Source organism: Borostomias antarcticus (genome assembly GCF_949987555.1).
Source record: "Borostomias antarcticus genome assembly, chromosome: 9".
Classification (NCBI taxonomy): domain Eukaryota; kingdom Metazoa; phylum Chordata; class Actinopteri; order Stomiiformes; family Stomiidae; genus Borostomias; species Borostomias antarcticus.
In genome coordinates this window covers 16,517,469-16,539,449 of record NC_140242.1, presented here as the reverse complement: position 1 = coordinate 16,539,449, position 21,981 = coordinate 16,517,469, and the positions used below count along the sequence as shown (strand labels likewise).

The window sequence follows — 21,981 nt, the reverse complement described above, 5'->3', positions numbered from 1 at the left end:
CATGCCACACCTGGGAATCAACTTCTCTCGGGGAAGTTGTTGATCATTTCCGGTATTCCGAACGCCTCCGACATTACATTGAACAACGGAATTTGAAAAAAGTCAAGGATGGTGCCGCTAGACTTCAGGCTGCTCAATTGAGACAATTAGACATTCAAAATAAAGGTGCGGGTCTGAAACAAAAATGGGGGAGACGACAAAGGGAGAACAGGCAATGTAGCAGTAGGACTAAGCATGTTCAGGATGCAGGGCCAACGCCATGTCACCCGACTCACCGTGGGCGACAGATAAGTATGACATAGGGAAAATTGTCAAACCCAAGAGACCATTTCGTCCGAAGCGTGCCCAATACTCTGTCCTCAAATGCAGAAGAGGGAAGTTTTAGATAATTGATATTTTGTTAATTGTAAATGAAGCGGTTTTATTTTAGTGTTATTTTATTTGAGTAATGCATTTTTCCCCCATCTCTGTTTTACCCTGACTTCAGGGAATTTTCATTTTTACCCTTAGGAGGTGTTGTTTTGTGGAGACGAGAATGTTTTTTTATTTATTTCATGAAATGGCGACAGAAATTCTACGAGCAAAATCCAATTACCTTGATCACGACTGGGGACTGGGCGTGTTAAAGTAATTCTTACACTGCCCCTGATGTCACTGTAGGCTACTGCAGAGCCTAGATCCCTGCTACTGTCAGATTCGGTAAATGGACAAAAGCTAGATCCCCTTGACAATTACATGGACTGACGAGCCCGACTGGCTCTAACGACGCTTAAACAGAAACGCACCCTGCTTAAGTATTTCTGACTCCAAAAAGACTTGACTCTGTTAAGAGGACTCGTGTCCTACTTGAAATCAGTGGCAGCTACCACTGGCTATGTTTAAGACCTAGTAGCACTGCGCACACTGTTTTGTCCATGTCCTGCATGCTGTGTCTATTCTTCTTTTACAGGGAGAGACATGATGCACTGTTCTTAACTCTGCTTCCTCCTCCAGAAGCCGTAGAGACATGATGCACTGTTCTTAACTCTGCTTCCTCCTCCAGAAGGCGGAGAGACATGACTGTGTCAACTTAGTGGAGGAAATCAATAAGCCACGTTCAAACCTCTCAGATATTCTCCTCTCTCACCCTGATTTTGAATGAATGCTCATTTCATAATTAGCATAACCTATACTGTATCTTCCATGCTTTCATTATGTTTTCAAAATAGCACACTGACCAGATCATGTTTTAAAAAAAAAACAGGGGTAGTGAAGGATGTTATTAGATATTGCTTAACACCAGAGTTCACTGTTTTATGCAGAAAAGGGAGACCACACCAGACCAGAGGACTCTCCTCTTGCTCTCCTGTTTTGTCTATGCTGTCTCTCTCATCTGTGGATTCACATGTCTATCAAAGACATTGCCGACATGCAAGACTCTGCTCCCCGTATGAAATCCCCACTAAGGGAAGGCGACCATTCCGGACGCCAGAGAGGGCTTCCTGCATCATCTCCAACCAGGCCATTGGGTCCTGATCCAGGACCTGGGGCCGTACCAGATTCAACTCACCATGCAGACGGCTGCCAGAGTAGCTGAGAGAACTTCGTGGGTCCATGAGAGCTGTTGCGTCCCAGACCAGGGAGCAGACGAGTAGCCTGAGAAGAAGAGGCCAGAAGACATGGAAGAGAAGTAGAAGTAGCGGGGTGAACCTACCCGTAAAAGATGGAACAATCAGGACCATGGCATTCAGGCCTGTGTGGAATAGCTGTCAAAGTAGCTGAGAGGACGGTCCATGCAGCCGAACCAGAGATCTCAAGGGCAAAGCAGTGGGCCGCCACACTGTCCTCTCCTCTGATGAGCAATCGGAGAGTGACCTTGCCGGTCACCTCCTTCTCGTGGTCGTTGTTATGACAACGTGAACAAGCTCAACAGCAATGACTGCACTACATACACACGCACACACTGTAACCTACATTGAACATTCAGTGACGCAAACATGGAAGCTGCGATCCAGAAGAGGAAATGACATTCGATTGTTCACAACAGGAGTGAATGAACTTTGAAATTATCTTGAAGAAACATCATATTTGTTTTAGAAGAGTTACAATGGTTGAAACATAAGCTAATAAATGAGTTTGAAGGGTTATTTCTTTGGGTTTTTCCTCTAAATTGACCAATAGGTTTTTTGGCCTTTTACACTGGTAACCATGTCATCTTTTTACCTTGTTTCTGTCAAACTTTAAATCAAGGTTTTTGGTGAATGGTTGTCCCCTTTTAGACTAATAATCATGTCATATTTTTTTTACCTTGTTTCCTGTCAAATTTCTGAAACAAGGGAGTTTTGGTGCGTGATTTGCATGTGGAAAGAAAATAATCTAATTAGGTGGGCTTGCTTGTAGAAGCTAGCCCAACTTGTGATATTCCCACTATTTCTTTCTTTATTATTATTAGTGTGAATGCTGCAATTGTTATCCAGTTCTTTATTATTTTTTTTACTTCTTCTTCCGTACGTTTTTTGGCTCTGTACCTCCTTCATACTTTGAGCCACTTAAACCATTCAAGTATCAAAATGTTCAGCTTGTTAAGGACATGCGTGGAATACTTTCAGATTTTTTGTACCTTTTATACTTTTTAAAATATTCAACTTTTTCAACAGTTTTTTATATGGAAGTCAATGGGGGAGTTTTGAAACCTCTTCAGCATTCAACTCCTTCATACTTTGAGCTACAGAAACCATTCAACTATCAAAATATTCAGCTTGTTAAGGTCTTTATGGAAATGTTTTTTATAACATTCATACTTTTTAAAATATTCAGCTTTTTTCAACAATTTTTTACAATGGAAGTCTATGGGCAGACCTTGAAACCCCTCGTCAGCTTTGAAACCTATCTCCTCCTTCATTTATTGTGCTAGAAACCTCCTTCAAAGTTGAACATGTTCAGGACCTTTAGCTGAGTAAACGATCCATTCAGATTTTTGAAATTCCTTATAGTTTTTATGTAATTTAAGTTTGTTTTGGACCTTTTTTAATATTGAAGTGGATGTGTGGAATGTTTAGTTTCTAGAGTGTGGCAGCCGGTTTTTTTAAAACATCTACACGTTTTGTAAACTGCTGTCGCTCCTACAGTTTTAACAGCTCATACACATATTCTACATTAAAACGTTCACACAACTGTGCTGATTCGTACAATGTAAGTATCTAAGCCGTGTGACTTATAGTTTTCGCTGTATGACGATTTGTTCGGCAACTGCGCTCTCCATTGAAACGTATGGGCCCAGACTGACTTTTGAGCTACTCATTTTGCATTTTTACTCTTTTTCTAACTCTTCGCCATGCCTACAGTTTTTAAGCTACACGGACATAGCCTAAAATTATCAGCATTTTCTCAGGATTCCTACGGTGTCAATATCTAGGCTGTGACCTTTATACTTTTTGAGAGAGCTGTCTGAAGCCGACATGCCTTTCCATTGAAGTGAATGAGAGGATGCTCAGTGTCAGTTGAGACTTGAATTTGGGGACACGCGCAGGCTCTCTGTACAGGCACCCTTTTATGACTACTGTGGTAGCATTCATATTGAAGTGAATGAGAGGATGCTCAGTGTCAGTTGAGATTTGAATTTGGGGACACGCGCAGGCTCTCTGTACAGGCACCCTTTTATGACTACTGTGGTAGCATTCATATTCCTTCCTTCCTTTCTTCCATTCATCCTTCCTTCTTTCCTTCCTTCCTTCCTTATATTCAAAGAAATATTTAGAATGACACTCTTTTTCAGGCTGCAAACTCATATTAATATCTTTTCTCCTCTTTCAGCTATTGAACTCAATAAAACTATGAGTTATGATGAGTGGTCTAATCTATTTTTGAGTGTAGTGCTAGCAGTACTTATAACAAACACCTACTGCTTTTCACTGCTACTGCTTTTAACCTCAACTTCCATACAACACCTCTACAGCTACTGCTCGGCCCCGGAGTGGGCTATAGACACATGGTCTCCAATGAGGGGTGCATGGGGATAGCCTGGCAATCACTGACCTGCCCCCCACAACCTCTGACCTGAGGGGGCGGAGTCTCGCCACCACGCAACTATCCACGCCACTGTCCTCACATCTCAGACCCTGAGTTGGCTAAAGATGCAGTTTTCACGGTTGGGTGCATGTGGGTGGCCCAGGGAGCAGTACACTGTCCTCAACCGGCTCTGACCCGAGGGGGCGGAGTCTCGTCACCACGCCACTATCCACGCCACTGTCCCCACATCTCAGCCCCTGAGTGACCTACAGACACACTGTCTTCACTGTTGGGTGCATGGAGATTGCCCGGATATCAGTGCACTGCCCCCGACCTGCTCTGACCGGAGGGGGCGGAGTCAGGCCATCGCGCCACTATCCATGCCACGGACCTCACAACACAGCCTCTGAGGCGGCTAGAGACACACGGTCTTCACTGGTGAAAGCAGGAAGTTAGCCCGGCACGGCCTACACTGTCCAAGACCGGCTATGACCCAAGGGGGCGGAGTCTTGCCATCACGCCACTATCCACGCCACGGACCTCACAACACAGCCTCAGGTGGCTAGAGACACACAGTATTCACTGGTGAAGGCAGGTGGGTAGCCTGGCACGGCCTACACTGTCCAAGACCGGCTATGACCCAAGAGGGCGGAGTCTCGCCACCACGCCACTATCCGCGCCACTGTCCCCACATCTCAGCCCGTGAGTGAGCTACAAACACACGGCCTATACTGTTGGGTGCATGGAGATTGCCCGGATGTCAGTGCACTGTCCCCGACCTGATCTGACCGGAGGGGGTGGAGTCGAGCCATCACGCCACTATCCACGCCACGGACCTCACAACACAGCCTCTGAGGTGGCTAGAGACACACGGTCTTCACTGTTGAAGGCAGGTGGGTAGCCCGACACGGCCTACACTGTCCAAGACCGGCTATGACCCAAGGGGGCGGAGTCTCGCCACCACACCACAGACCCCACATCTCAGCCACTGAGTGAGCTACAGACACACGGTCTTCACTGTTGGGTGCATGAAGATTGCCCGGTTGTTAGTGCACTGCCCCGAACCTGCTCTGACCGGAGGGGGCGGAGTCTCGCCCTTTGCAATGCAAGTAATGAGTTTGAAAGAGCTGATCCAGAGCTTACTGGAGAGCCTCTCTGGCCTCTGTGGAGCTGCCATTGAAGTGTCTTAGCTGGTCTCCCCTTACCCCAGGCATTTATTTAGAAAGGTGCCATAATTTCTTCTTCCAGAGAGTCTCATTTGATCATGTCATAGAATTAACAACTGGCCTCAAGACTTTTCAGATCTCAGCCTTTGTTCTTAAAACCTATTGATCCAGTCCCCTGCCTTTTGCTTTTACCTTTGTCCTCTCTCTCTTTTGTAATTCCAAACACCTCCTGAACCTCTGTCTTCCCCACTTCTTTGTAAGGACAGACACCCCTGTCCTGATATCCTCACCATGACGGGAAGGCCTCACACCTCAGACTTCCCGTCCTGGCCTAGACCATTGTTCCTTTGTCTATATTCAAAGTGTACCGCACTTTCTCTGTATCCCTCGACCACTGTTTGATGTCCGTCACCTTATTATGACGTGTATAGATGGGTTAGCCAATCACGCCGTACCTGTGTTTTGCTTGAATATAAGGCAGCGCAAGATCAGGGGGCGGCACTTCTTTGGATCAACCACTCATGTGCGTTGTCCGGAAGTCCTTGCGCTCGTATGTTTTCTCAATAAACCAGACTTAACCTGTTTGAGCGAATCTTGGTTAATCCTTTTTGACTAGATTAGTTAAAATCCATCACAATCACATGCAAGCTTTACCACTTGAGTTGGTGTTCATTTTGGTGTATAATAGGTAGCTTAATAAGTTACGCACAGCAAGCTGCACATAATGCATAGAAAATATGGATGGAATGCAAATCACCAATTCAGTCAGTGTATTTGTTGATAAGGTTATAATTGGCCTCATTGAATGCAATTCTGTAAAGCCTATACCTATGAAAAGGAAACTGTTGAAAAGTAAGCCGTTGAAACAAAGTTGGGCTTTCAAAGTTGATTCACCTTTCAAATTCAACACAAATTCATCAGTGATGCAACGTTGGTTCTAAGACCTTAATTCACCCATGTTGAAAAGTCAGCCGTTGAAACAAAGTTGGGATTTCAAAGTTGATTCACCTTTCAAATGCAACACATATTCAACTGTGAAGCAACGTTGATTCTGAGACCTTAATTCACCCACATTGAAGAGTAAGATGTTGGAACAACATCGCGATATCAACGTTAATTCACCTTTCAAAATCTAAACCTAATCCAACGTTGATTCACGTCATCACATGATATGTTAATCAACGTTGAAATGCCAGCTGGGCTACAGTAGCTCGTTAGCTAGCTAACAGTTAGCTAGCTAGCTAGCTAGCTAAGAACCGCCAGCCGCCCTACCGACTTGCTGACTAAAACTACTAACTGACTGACCTAATGTCACTGATTACTAACAGACTATTAACTGACCTACTGAATACTGACTAACCCATAGACATTATAAAGAACTAGACTGGCCATTGTGCTGAAGAATTCCAATGGACTCACGTCCGATGTGGCAGCCATCTTGTGCAGGGCATCCCACTATGTGACATCAATGATCCCACAGATTCACTGTGTATATTTTAAATGGTAGATGTTAGATCATCTGGGAGAAAGTCCCTGTAATTGTGCCTAAGTGGCATTTCCTATCACTGGGATTAGCTGGAATGCTTGTATATTTATATTGTGACAAAAAATGTTTTTTATTGTGACTTGCCAAGAGATTATAGATGCAGCCCCCCTCCACCGCCAGTATACTGTTAAGGTCTACTCTGTATCTGGTGTATTCTCCAGGGTTCCCATTCATTTTTACCAATAAAAATTACAACTTTTCCATGATTTTTCCATAACGTCTTGAAGACTATGGGAACCCTGATTCTCACTAGCATCAGTATCAACTAGAAAAACCACGTAGCGGCTAAATGCCTCCGCCCAACATTGCAAGTTGCAGTTAACATTCAGTTGGTCTTGAGAGGGCCCCTGTGTTGATGGTGCTTGTGTACGCTAGCTAGCTAGCATTACAGCTAGAATAGCTAACGCTAATGCTAGCTAACGCTAGCGAATGCTAACGCTAATGCTAACGCTAACGCTAATGCTAATGTGTTAGAATTAGCATTAGCTAGCTAGCATTAGCGCTAGCTTTATTGTTAGCGTTAGCTAGCTAGTGTTAGCGTTCAAAAGTGCCTTTTGTTTGACCTTGACCTTTGACATTTGAATACCAAAATCTAATCCAAATAATCTAATTAAATCCAACTGGACATTTTGGCCAAATATGTACAAATTCTGTCAAGCCGTTCTTGAGATATCATGTTCAGCAGGCCAAAAACACCTTTTGTGATGTCAGTGACCCTTGACCTTTGACCCCCACAATGTAATCAGTTTATCCTTGAGTTCAACTGGACATTTTACCTAAATATGAACAAATTCCGTTAAGCCGCAAAATACAAGTTTGACAATTAGCTATATGACGGACTATCTCTATATACCCGCATAAAACAAGATACTAAATTATATAAAACTGTGTTAATAGTCGATGTGAGTGGAATAAATGTGGAATAAATTACGTTATCCGTGTAATGTTAGCTTAGGGCAGCTAGACTAGTCTGTTATCCTAACCAGTTAGCTATGCAATTTAATTGTGAGATAAATAAATAATTACCATTACAATACCCATATTAGGCTACCATTCTCTTCCCGCAAACGCCTGAGTATTCATAAAACCTTAAAAGGCTAGTCTAACTGTATTTAGGGTGATACTAAAATATAATAAGAGTCACTAGTCAATTACCGAACAAAATGATGAGCAGCTCTGAAGCTCAACAGTAACATGTTCTAAATGATGCCCTCCATAACATGGCGGTCTCATCAGACGAGTCTAAAGGGGGCGTGGCCAGTCTAGTTCTTTATAATTCTAACTGGACCCAGGCACACACGCTCACACACACACAGACATACACCAGTCCTGGGCTCGGATCCCCTCCCCCTTACCCGGGTCTGTATCCTTTTCCTACCCCCACCCTACCCCTGACCCCTGCCTCTACCTGGACCCAGGCACACTCACATACACACAGACATACACCAGTCCTGGGCTCAGATCCCCTTCCCCTCACCCTAACCCGGGTCCGTATCCTTTTCCTACCCCCTCCCTACCCCAACCCCTGCCTCTATCTGGGCCCAGGCACATTCACACACACACAGACATACACCAGTGTTTGCCATGTCTCTCCTATGATGTTATTAGCCTCTCTTACTCTGAAAATGTAATTTAATGTTATTTATTGCTTTATAAATATTCTTAGCCGGTAGACAAACATACTCCAGGAGCTTGCTCGATCGCCTTGTTGAGAGGGGTCAGGGAAGAATTTTTTACAGCTCACTTATCTAGCCCCCGGGTGATACTGTTTTTTTTGCTTCCTTCTGGAATATGTAGGGGTGGGACGTCTGCCCACCTCCCTTGTTCTCTGTAAAGCGCATTGTGTTGCCTCTGGGTATGAAATGCGCTATACAAATAAAGCTTTGATTGATTGATTGATTGATAATGTCTATGGACTAACCTAATCGCCTTATTCACCTGGCAGCCATACTGCCGTTGTTTTCGCGTTTGGAAATACATGGAGGTGAATGAGCCATAGTTAGCCGTCAGCTGCATTCACCTCCATGTATTTCCAAACGCGAAAAACAACGGCTGTGAAAAACAACCGGAGTCTGGTAATGATGAGTTTGTAACCCCGATAGTGTATTCAGCCTGTTATTTTGACTATTTTGGTTCTTGAAGTGGTGTTTTTACAGCGAACTTTTAACATTGAAGACAACGGGCACTTCCGCATCCGCACCCCTCATTACGTCAGACTGACCAATATGGCAGCTGTGGTGAATAAGGCGGATTGACCACTTACTAATTACTAATTTACTGATTTGACAACTGACTAAAGACTACTGGCTAACTACTCTGCTGTACCGCCAAACTACTACTGCGCAGTTCGCTGTGACAGCCTGTAGGGTCAGAGGACTCCCCCAGGAGGAGCACAGCTTGGATGGGAGATATGCAGGGAACAACTTCCACTGGCATCCCCCGAAGTTGCATGTGTGTGTGCCATGTCGCCGCTCACTGTGTGTAATGTCTGTCACTATGTGGCTGATTAAAGACCACCTTCCCCTCGGGTCCTGTCATTTTTTAATATATCAGTTTATCTAGCCTTTCCTACCATATGAATTTCAATTCTTAATATTATTTAGGACTTTTCATTTCCAAGCTGTCTTAACTAAATATGTTGACTGCTTTCAAAAATCACCCATTCTCTTCAAATGTGCTGCTTTTTCTAGTTTGGAAATTAATTTACTCAAGCAAGGCTGCAACTATGATCCACCAGATGGCAGTAGAGTCCTTGACTGTTTTCACTGGTAGTGACAGCATCCAAACCACCATTTACTGTAATGGGAATATCTTTAACAACTCCCAGAGTGGCTTGAATTGTATAAGCTTTGAAAACCTGTACAGGTCACGTTGAGTCAAAATGAATGAATGATTCACTTCCCCTGTGCAGTATGAAATCTCTGTTACCATGTGTTTCATATGGGAGTCAATATCCATTGCGTGTATGAATGTGTGTTTGTATGTTGTTGAAAATAAATAATGGGAAGGTATTACAAACACAGTGGGAGAAATAAACAACAAACAAAACAAAGTAAACGCAGGACAAACGACACCTTTGCCAGTGCTCTGACTAAATGTGAAGGATATGCAAAGCGCGTCTCATTTCCCCCCAGAATTCATTATTCATGAAGACTATCTCTGCACAGATGCTGTGAAATGTCGTTGTCTTCCATCATGGGCGCTGAAGCTGAACCGTTCACAAGAAAGAATACACCAGTTATTGAGCGAGCTTACCCTGGCCATGAGGGTCACAATGAGGGGTCAGGGACCCGACATCCTCAGTCCCTGAATCCAGTGTTTCAGGCTCATGGTCACTGGTGAGTCTGCACTCAGTTTCAGACCATAAGGAAGGCCTAACTTTGAAGGACTGCTGTTTGTACAGTAGGTCATTCATATGTTCTGGCTAATTTCCTTAGATATAGCCTAGGCTAAGCTACAGCTCAATTAACCTACTTCAGTTCTTTTTATCGCACTTATGGAAACCTATTTGGGGTTTAGTCAAATCTGACTATCGGTTCCTATTCCAGTTGCCATGAACATGTGAAATCCACTCCTTTTAAATGTGGTCGCTGTACAAATTGCTAAGGGTCACAAAGGGGCTTGATGCTAGCTGCCTCTTCCAGAGATCACCAGGATAAACGCTCTGCCATGTAGCCTACGTGAAGTCATGGCTATTACTGCGTCATTCTCTCTGCTACTGTAGATCACATCCCGACTCCCGCGGACACCCCCGCCTCGCCGGTTCAACACACTCCTGTGTTCCCTGTGTGGTTGTCAGTGTGCTGTCAGAGTGTTTCTCGGTGTGTTCTCTGTGTGTTTCTCGGCGTGTTTCTCGGTGTGTATCTTAATGTGGTTCTCGTTCTCAGTGTGGTTCTCGGCGTGGTTCTCGGTGTGTTTCTAAGTGTGGTTCTCGGTGTGTTCTCAGTGTGTTTCTCGCATGGTTTCTCGGCGTGTTCTCGGTGTGCTCTCGGCAGTTTCGGTAGTAAACGGTAGTGGGAGAGGGGGCGCGAGGCGGAGGAGATAGGCAGTGAGTGAGACGAGCACGCGAGGAGAAAGAAGCCTTGTGATTGGCTGCTCGCGCTTGGTACCCAGCTCGAGCAGCGGTCGGATGAGAATACGGCGCTCGTGCATCTGACGCCAACGGGACCGTTGTTTTTGTGTGTTTATTCATACCATCTATCATGAATTTCCCGTGAAAATCAACGTTTAGGGAACTATAATCTCGTCTGGGATCTTAACTCGCGGATGCGGAGTATGATTCATCGGCAAGTTATTTTGTCCCAGGTAGGTTGTGTGTGTTGTCGCTCTTTTGTTGATTAGCCTAGTTGCAGGCTAGGTGGTTACATTCAAGTTGAATGAAAGTCGAATGTCACTTTCTCTGTCGGTGTGACAGCGCTGGAGTCAACCCAGTTATTCCTTAGGCTATTCCTTTGTGTGGGTCCTAATCCTCTTAACGAGACCCCATGTGAACCGGTCCACACTGGCCCTGTGGTTAGCTGATTTGTTTTGATATAAAAACGACCACAACCCAGTTGAAGAGACTTCGCTGAAACGACATCTCTGGTCACTGGTCCGGCCGGGCCAGGGCTATAGAACGATGATGGAACGATGATGATAGACTACCTTCACATCATCACATCATCTCCCAGTCACAGTAGTACAGTAGACTGGTCTAGCTGATGGTCTAGATGAAACATAATTTCCCTCTCGATTCAGTATCTTGAGTCAATGCTACAAATTATAGAACTATAGAAAGGACTATCTACTGGGATAGAGAGAGGTGGAGGGGGGACTAGACAGTGTATTCCAGCTGACACTGTCTAACCCAGTAGGGGCATGTCTTTCTCCCTCAGAGTTTATCTTCCCTGTCCACACCGATCTACTGTTCCTCCTCATCCTCCTCCACTTCTCCCTCCTCCATCTCTACCTCTGGTCTGATCTGGCTCTGGCTTGGTCTGCATGGACAGGAGAGGAGGGGAGAGTAGGGGCAGGCTGACTGATGCAGAATGAGTTCAAACCCAACCTACCTGATGAACCTGAGGTCAGCCATACTTGATGTGCTACATGTGGCACCAAAGGTGTGTGTGTGTGTGTGTGAGTGAGAGAGAGAGAGAGAGAGAGAGAGAGAGAGAGAGAGAGGGGGAGAGAGAGATCAAGCAGAGCTATGCAGCATCAGTATATTTTATCCATCTTAGTAAAGTGTGTGTATTCCACCATGGAAGGCATGCTTGCCAGCCCCAGGCAGATCACTCATACAGTGAGCCTTGCAACAGGCTGACAGGTGTTAGTCACCCACAACTCTATAAACCTCACATCCAGCGGGAGGTGAAGATCTGAGTATTGATTTAGCAGTAACCACCACCAGGACACATTCCTCGAACCAGGGAAAGCGGAATGGCACAGCCGTAAATTCAAGCTTGATAGGAGACATATTAGATGCATAAAACACAGGGCCGTTGTCTCCAGCCCAGTAGTCTGACTGGTGAGAAGGAAGACTAGGGAATTAGGGGTGCCCAGATCGATCAGGCTGCAATTGGAATCGGCAGATATTCAGTAAAAATATGAGATCGGGGAATTCCGATAAAGCTTTCTAGTCAACGATCACGACAACTGATCAATGACGGCCAAGTCAGTGTCAAATGCGTGTTAACCTAAAACATGTCGGCGCTGTGGAACTAATACAATGTGTGAGACAGATTTAACACATCCCATCTGTAATGTATGTCAGGGCAAAATAGCCTACCTCTGGGGGAAGCAAGGTAAAGTTTAATCAGAACACACACACAGTCTCTCCCATACACTCCCTCCCCAGTGTGTGTGTTTTGCTCCGTTCTCTCACTTGCAAGCTGAGGCAGGACACAACGTTTGAAAACAATGCAAATGGTCTGAAAGGTAGTTTCAACAAACAGATGCTGGACTGAGGGAAATGTGTTCCCAGATGGGGATTTCAATTCACTTGCAACTAACGTTAAGTTTAAGCACGCTTTGTAGCCTACGTTCGTTGGCTGTAGTGGAGCTGGAATGTAACTCAATTCTCTGACTCAGGTGTAAAATGTGGTCACTACTCCAGTTATCGCACTAAATCATGTTGTGCTACCTAGAACGCATGCATGTAGTATTGTTTACATAACAATCAAGTAAATATTGATGTAGAAAAAAATAAAATGTGGATAGGCCTACATTGGAGATGAAATGTATTTAAATGGAAACTGTATTGCTAAACTGTACCAGCTGCTATAACAAAACAAAAGATCAGATCACAAGTCCTCAGTTCCACTCACTACCGTAGGCCTCAGACCAACCCACTAGGCCTCAGACCAACCCACTAGTCCCCAGGACTGGGTTGCACCAGTTTGTCTTATCTTGTGACTAAACCCAAGCATTTAGTCACGCCTAAACACTGACTAAACTCTTGGTTGCTACTAGTTAGTCGCATATTAGTTGGTGTCTTATTTCGGTTGCCTACGGCAATTTAGGCGTTGTTTTAAGGGGAGACACGGTAGGTGAAAACATCGTTTTTCAACGCCCAGGTCAAATTTGAGATTTTGTGCTAGTTTGCTTCCATAACATGTCTTCTTTCATACTAGTGGAAATAAAACATCAAAAATACGCATTTAGATGTTTCTTTTACTTCATTTAGTCTGTTTGTGTCTGTAGATTCTTCCTAAAATCACCAAAAGTTAGCATTCTTTCGAAACGAGCCGAACCGCGGGCGTTATTTGGATCCGGTCATCCCAGGTATCATTTGAAAGATCTGGCTCTCGAGCGCAATGTTATCGCAACCAAACCTGATAGTTTCATTTGTATCAGCAACCAATCGTGGAAATACAAAGGCGGGTTTGATGCTAAACGTGAAATCTCATTGGCTGTTGTTGATTTCTGAGAACGTGATTGGTTCAGCGCGTCATGTGACACGTTTCAACTTCCTGATATCTAATCCAAACAATGCCGTCTGTAAAGCGTTCTAAACGTAATAAGCAACAACGACAACAGTGTTTGCCCGCAAGGTTGAACAGAAAACAAGAGAAACTAAATGGAAAGGTTTACATTTATGAAATATAAAGTGCCTATTCGCGCAAGTTGTCATTAGCCGGTGCTAGCATGTCCAGTGAGCAGCAGGGAGATGAGGCTAGCGTTAGCATGTCCAGTGAGCAGCAGAGAGATGCGGCGCGTTTGAATGAGCTGATAACTGGGTTCATTTGTCCTAATTGTGCAGGGACTGGTCTTAAAATTAACATAGATCCTCAGAATAGTGGGTTCTGTAGTACTTTGCTCTTAGAGTACAGTCTTTGTGAGAAATGGCTATCGCAAAAGTGCCTACACATCGACTGGCTTCATGATACAACTAGGAATGATGTTGCATTTGATGTCAATGTGAGGATGGTCCTCTTAGCGCACGAGTTAGGGTTGGGGTATGCAGCGCTCCAAAAGATTAGTAAAGTGTTAGGGATCCCAGGGCTTTATCTGAAAACGTATCAGAAACATGACAAGAAGGTGACAGGTAGGCTATTGAAACGTGTTCCCTCTTTCTCTCTCTCTCTCTCTCTCTCTCTCTCTCTCTCTCTAGCCAATATCAGAAGCCTATACATATGCACAGTAGTCTCCCTCTCTCTACTTGTGGCATTTCTACATGCATCCATAAACTGACCAAATAAACTGTTTTAATTTCAGTTGCTGAAATAGAGAGAGGTCTGGAGTCCTTGCACAGAAGCAGAGAGCAGATTAGGCAGGTATATGCAGATGTGGACCCAGAGGTAGGTAAGCTGACTGCCAATAAATGCAAAATGTTACAAAATTATTACAGTTATTGAGAATTATTACAATAATTATCAATAACCAGTGTTCAGTGGACAACATGAAGGCGGCAATATGGGGTAGTCTGCTTCACTGATGACAACCCCATGCGCACCAGGAACATATTGTGGTTTTAGGACAGTTTTGTGGACTGCAGCTGAGTGGGTTCTACAAACCAGCTGCTTAGAACAGTTTTGTGGACTGCAGCTGAGTGGGTTCTACAAACTAGCTGCCTAGAACAGTTTTGTGGATAGCTAGTGTGGTGCCATCTGAGGAGTGACTCTGTAGACCTATGACGGCGTAGCTTGATGTCTCCTATGGTGTTGCTTTTGACGATGGTTGATCACTTGTTTGTTTGGCAATCTATATTTAGCTTCTATTGGTGTTTACCCTGCATTGTTTACCACATCTTGTCCTGTGTATTTATGAATCAGCTTACTCTTCATGTTCATTCATCCATGTTTTTTCCATGTAAAACGCTTAAAAAAAACACAAACATTTAGATAATCTGTTTTCTCATGCATGTCCTCGTCAAATGTGTCTATCTTTGTCCATGATCTGTTTAACAAAATAATACAAGCTTTCTAAAAGGGAATGTTCTCTTCCCTACTAAAATTGTCTCGTCTCTAGTCTCTGCTTACTAACATCCCACTCGTGGGCTGTACCTTGACGTGGTGAGTGGGCTTCCAACTAAACAGGTCTTGCTTCTCTTTACAAAATGTCTACTCCTGGACTATTCTGAATCCACAACATGCTGTGTTATTCAGATTTCAGTTTCTATGTGTTTTCAGATGTTGTGTAATGTTGTTACTAATGATGTGATTGGATATTGTGTTTGTAAATATTGGTTTACAATGCAAATGTATGGTTTTTTACAATACAAATTTTCAAAGCCCGTTTTCTAAAAATGAGTTATTTCTCATCTTTGGGACATCAAAACCACCACTTGAGTAGCACCTTCATACACCTAACTTTCCAGTTTTGTTCCAATCCATATTCTGAAGGGTTTGGCCAAGGGGGATTTTTTAAATTTCATTCATAGCCTGATTTATATAACAGTTTATCCCTAAAACATGGAGAAAATTGGTCTTTTTATGACTGTTGACAGTATTTTCTGATTTCTGAAGTGAAGAAAAGAGATATCAAAATCCCCCTTGGACAAAGTTTTGAATAGGGATATGTGAACAAAATGAAACAAGAATTTTGAATCTGGCTTGAACCAATTTAAAAAATGGATGTCCCGAAATTATGCAAATTAGCGCATATTTAGCGCATATAATGCATAATTTGCATATTAATCCATAAGATTTCAGAAAACTTGTAATACAAAAAAGATGCTCCTTAATGTACCTAACAAACTGGGGGAGTTTGATGGTGATACCTATTAAGGATTTTTTTTTTCCTATTCACCTGGGGTGTCTCCCCTTAACTAGTAACTACTAACTAGTTACTAAAAAATAGTCGTTGTATGACTGTGACGGCAGGATCCAAATAGCCGGTAAGCAAGTAAAAATGTAAACAAGGAGGTTGATCGCCCTTACCCAGCCCTTACCAAGGAGCTTGGGCCGTGTCCGAATGTCCATATTACATACTATATAGTACATACTGCAACTCGCCTACTACATGCGATTAAGTACATACCTGTACTACTCCACGAAAACATGTTTAGTATGCAAGATAAATGAAGCATGCTTCACGAGTCATCCAGTGAAAGCGACGGGCTCCGGCTCGCATATGCGATTCATGTTAAACTTACAACAATATTGAGCTAGGCAGGCATTTGAGTTGGTCATCCAACACAGGCTCGATCCTCACCTTTCTGTATAATCCCAACTGTGAAATGGATGTGATAATAGTCCACAAAATATTCCTCCTTTGCCTCGTTTAGCACCAGCTGCAACACTCTCCTCCAAATTCATTATCTCCGTTAGCAAGGCTAACGTTGCACTCGGTAGCTTGTGCTTATTATTATTATTGGGGTTGGTGCTTGTGCAGTGGAGGGGTTCTTTTGGGGGAGTTAGCCGTTGGATTGTTATGCTTAAATTATCCTAGCCAGCTAGTTCCCAAGCTTGTTTGATAACCTTCTTTGATTCAGACATACCGTAGGCTGCCTGGTACAATCCACTGACCAGTTGCTGGTTAACTATGAGGCAGGATCCCAGCCGACCGTTGCATCCCCCCAACCCGCAACGGAGGGTTATCAACTCGGCTGGGACTCCCCCCCCTCATCGCTAACCAGCATCTGAGCCAATTGAGCTAAATGTGGTTAGCTAGCTCGATCGTGAAATTACTCAAACTTATTAAATATGACACCAATAAGCACACCGGTGCCAATAGTTAGCTTAATCATGATATAACTAAGACATCTGCTAAAAAAAATTTTTTTTCCACCGACAGATTTAGCTACAATGTTTCAGCCCACCTCCGTCCTAATAGCAAAGTTGAAGACGCTACTTCCTCGCACTAGTCATCACTTACACCACCTCCCAGGGTGGTGTAAATATTTAGTTGTTACTAGGAACTAGTCGTGAGTGGTGCAACCCATTTAAATTTAGTAGTGACCAAATCTCGAGTTAGTCAACACTTAGGCTATGACTAGGCCTAGTCACCACTTAGTAATGCCTGGTGCAACCGGCTCCAGACCACTCCACTACATTACATGACATTACAGTCATTTAGCAGACGCTTTTATCCAAAACGACTTAAAATAATTGCATTTAGCGTCAGTCAGTGTAGTGCATCTCCTTTCTAAAACAAGTGACTAAGAGCATAATTTAGTGCTGAAGGCAAAGTGCAAGAGTAGCAAACTATTAAATAAACTATAGGTGCTTCAGAGGGAGGATCATGACAGTATTTCTTGAAGAGGTGAGTTTTGAGCCTGCAGCGAAAGATGAGCAGCAACTCTGCTGTCCTGACGTCAGTAGGCAGTTCATTCCACCACTGCGGGGCCAGGACAGAGAATTGACGACAGGGGGCCTCGGAGTGATGGGGCAACCAGTCGTCCCGAGGTAGCAGTGGTCAGGAGGGGGTGTAGAGCTTGACCATGGCCTGGAGGTAGGAGGGAACTGTTTCGATGCCCTGTAGGCTACCAGAGTTTTAAAATGAATGCTACTGTAGCTGCGACAGGGAGCCAGAGAACGGAGAAGGGAAGTTGTGAGGGAGGACTTGGCGTTTGAACACCAGGCAAGCGACAGCTTTCTGGACAAGCTCCAGAGGTTTAATGACTGATGCCGGGGTCCCAGCAAGGAAGGAGTTGCAGTAGGCCAGGCAAGAGATACAGTAATAAGAGCCTGGATGAGCACCTGTGCCGTTTCGTCAGTGAGGAAAGGACAAGTCCTCCTGATTTTGTAGAGCAGGAATCTGTGTAACAGATGCGATATGTGCCGAGAACGACAGTTGGTCATCCAGGCTCACACACAGGTTCCTCGCAGTCCGGGTCGGCATCATCACTGTGCCGTCAATGGTGATTCCCCGGGAGGAACAGCAGCTCAGTCTTGTCCAGGTTGAGCTTGAGGTGGTGTGTCACCATCTACAGTAGGCCTCAGACCACCCCACTAGGCCCAGACCACCCCACTAGGCCCAGACCACCCGCTAGGCCCAGACCACCCCACTAGGCCCAGACCACCCCGCTAGGCCCTGACCACCCCACTAGGCCCAGACCAGCCCACACTGATGCAGTAACTATACCTACTGTGATTCTGTGACTGGGGCTCCACTGACAGAGGCTTCATACATGCAGTAGATATTTTCAGAAATATTTTTTAAAATAGATTGTTTAGTCATGGTGTTATTCCCACATGTCTTCTGGGTGTGTCCTTCTTACTCGACCAATCATCTTGCAGAATCAGCTTATAGAATGTCCATACACTGGTAAGTCACCCATACAGCACTCTAAGAAAATGCTATGGATTGGTTACTGTCAAGCTACTTCAAAGATATACGGCATTAATTGAGTAATGAAGTAACTGGAACACAGACAGTAGTAACACCATTGGAGGAGACATAACTGGCTGTTGATGACCTCCATCCACTTAAAACACAAAGCAAACAGGGAGTCTAGACTAGAGGAGGCTCTACTGTCTACGGCTGTACATGGAGAAGATGCGTAATAGTAAATTCAAAGCTGTTTATTCTCTGATCAAGACATTGCTTCGGGTGCAGACTGCTATTAATAGTTTCTACTATCTTTTGTCTCCCAGTGGCTTTGATTTCATGTGAACGTCCTCTGTGGCCTTCTCCCAGGCAGGTGAGATAAGGTTTGTGGCAGGAAAATCTTCAGGGGGTAGAGCGTTTGGTCCTAATGTTTACATTTGAATTGCTAGATGTTCCCTGAACTATTCCATTTGTTCGAATCACATGATTTCCTGCAACTCCTCCTCTAGTGCCCATTCCATGATGTTGGATGGTGAGCCTATCAGCCTCAATGTCCGGTTTCTGGTCTGAGTGTTTGAATAAAATGTTTTGTTTACAATCCAGGTGTGCTTTGCTAGAAACCTGCATTTCACTACAGCTTACGATCACAAAGCCACATATTGTACATTCCACACTAAAAGTCTGACCTCGGTAAAAGGGCTTTTCGATATGCTGCCCCCTCATCTTGGAACACGTTGCAAAAGGACCTGAAACTAGATCACTTCATATCCATTGACCGTTTTAAAACTCAGATTTCTGGTGCATGGAGATGACATTAGGCTGTTCTGAGCTGGTGTTTTTATTTTCTGTTTATCTGTTGTGATGTTTTTATGTTATGTGTTTTATCTGTTTTGGAACTATGTGCTGCTTTCCTGGCCAGGGCTCACCTGAAAAAGAGATGCAAATCTCAGTGTGATTTTACTTTGGTTAAATAAAGGCTAAATAAAAAAATAAAAAAGTTTCTCCCGAAAGATCCGTTTTGCAAATCATATTTGGAAATAAAGAAACCAGCTTTTGTATTTTGAGCGGAACCATGGCACATCTTTTTACTCACTATTCCTATTTAGAATAGCAGATAAAAATTTGATAACAGATGCATAGCTAATAGACTTCTGTTAAGATTGGTGATTTAAGTTGACATATCCCTTACAGTGTGCTAGCATACAGAATTTGATATCTAGACTAGGGCAATCCCTGAGGTCTCAGAATAGGCCCGCTACTGGTCTGGGATCAGTTTAGACTAGACACTGGAGTTAATCCTGTGTTCCCAACCGGCCAGCTAGTGTGTGTGTCTTCACACATGGACTGACACCAGTCCTTAGAGCACAAACGTACATTCTTCTGTGAGACACGAGTCATGGTGTAAGCTGGAGGAGAAAGTGGCTCTGGTGAAAGCTCAGCAGTCGTTTGCACACCCGTTCCCCGTCTCCCTGCAGTCTCCACCCCCGACTGATCTGACAGACAGATTTGATGTTCGCAAGAATATCTCTTTAGTTCCGCCTTTTAGAGAGGCTGAGATTGACTCTTATTTTGGCGTGTTCGAACGCATAGCAGGTTCCCTAAAATGGCCTAAAGAGATGTGGCCCCTATTGCTTCAATGCAAACTGGTCGGGAAGGCCCAGGAGGCTGTGGCTGCTTTGTCCCTCGACAATAGCCTACAATATGATTGTGTGAAGTCAGCTGTGCTCTGTGCTTACGAGTTGGTCCCAGAAGCATATCGTCAAAAGTTTAGAACCCATAAGAAGAGTTCAAACAAGACAAGGTTGTAACACCATTCATATACCACCCAACCCTAACCCCCCGTCTCCTCAACACCCCATTCATATACCACCCAACCCTAACCCCCTGTCTCCTCAACACCCCATTCATATACCACCCTGACCCTGTCTCCTGACCACCCCATTCATATGCCATCCCAACCCTGACCCTCTATCTCCTCAACACCCCATTCATATACCACCCCAACCCTGACCCTCTGTTTCCATACCCCATTCATATACCACCCCAACCTTGACCCTCTGTCTCCTCAACACCCCATTCATATACCACCCCAACCCTGACCCTCTGTCTCCATACCCCATTCATATACCACCCCAACCTTGACCCTCTGTCTCCTCAACACCCCATTCATATACCACCCCAACCCTGACCCTGTGGATATAGGGGCGGATCCAGTGCCTACAGTACCTTTCAAATCTAGCTGCATTTGAACATATTTTATCGGGACTAAATGAAAAACTCATCCAGCCCAGAAAAGGAGAAAACTGTAGTGAGTAGCCAACTCTGTGAAATTAGTTAACATCAAAGAAAGTTCAAGTAACTTAAATCACACTTTATGTGCCAAATATGTAGACAGCTCGCATGAATTCAGGACTTGTTAGAAAAGTGGAAAGCTGCGGTCAGTGACCAATCAGACACCAAAAGCATCCCCGCGTAGCCCACCATCTACACAGGCCAATCATCCCTCTGCACATAAAATCAAGTCTTCCCATTGGTGTCCAGGAATATCATTGCTTTCAGCGAGAGCTTCTGAGTACTCAGATTACCCCAACCCTGACCCTCTGTCTCCATACCCCATTCTCGGAGTGGCTGCATGCCAGAGAACATGAGTATTATTATCGTAGTGGATAATTCAGCTCCAATTATCCTAGCTAGGGACCTCTCTCTCTCTCCACCTCTCCCTCTAATTTTTCACAGAGAGGAGTTGAGGATGATGAGCTACTGTAGCTATGCCAGCCCTATTGAACAAGACTCACCAGGCTTTGTGTGAACTAACCATGCAGCCTCCCTATTCAGGATAATTATGTGGGTTAATTAATGCCGGTGTCAGGCCAGGTAAAGTGAATAAGTGTTTCCCAGAGGTAGAGTACCTATCCGGCACCGACACAGGGACACAGCATGCACTACTGGATGTGTTATCTAGCTAATGAGTTCCTCAGGGCTTCAACATGACACAGGCAGCATGCAGGTCACTGGGTAGGCCTGTAGCTGCTACTGCAGGGAAGGCTGGCTCCTACTGTCAGGGTAGGGTTACATCTAGCCCTAATTCCTTCCTACTGATTACCAAGATGGTAAAAACTTCCAAGCTTACCAAGATGGTAAAAACTTCTTCGTTGTTTGGGTGAGTTGGTACGTCCTCTCCCCCCAGGCTCGGGGCCGAGGGGCTATCCTTTTACCACCCCGAGCCTGGGTGAGGGGGTCACCTGGGCTATATCCGGGCACACCTCCAGAAGCCACATCACCGTTTTGTCATCCACGACCGTCAGGCCACGCATTCCGTTGGGTGTCCAATATATCGGATGATGTGGTCTGTGGTTTGTTCCTCGGTGCCACACCCGAACGCTGCACAGGATGCCAAGCCCCATCTATGCATCGATGAGCGGAACCGTCCAATGCCGGGCCGGAGACGATCTGGTTAAGTCCATCCCGGTAGGGGAAGGACCGGCAGCCGGGATAAAATCACAGAGTCTGGAGGTGTTCGTCTCCCATTCCGCACGTCAGGTGTAGTCCGCCTATCCTGCCTCACTGATGTTAAGATCTCCGCATTTCTGCAGA

General features: G+C 44.6%; 1 protein-coding gene across 1 annotated transcript in view; it reads left to right on the top strand.

Annotated features, from left to right (window-relative positions):
- Nucleotides 1-10,974: 10,974 nt before the first annotated feature.
- The window catches only part of LOC311312853 (E3 ubiquitin-protein ligase HECW1-like), a gene marked incomplete at both ends in the record, with an annotated part of 124,868 nt that continues 113,861 nt past the window's right edge, over nt 10,975-21,981 (top strand). The window contains one exon of the mRNA XM_084442860.1: nt 10,975-11,004. Coding sequence (XP_084298986.1) covers nt 10,975-11,004 — 30 coding nt within the window. The remainder of the gene's footprint in view (nt 11,005-21,981) is intronic.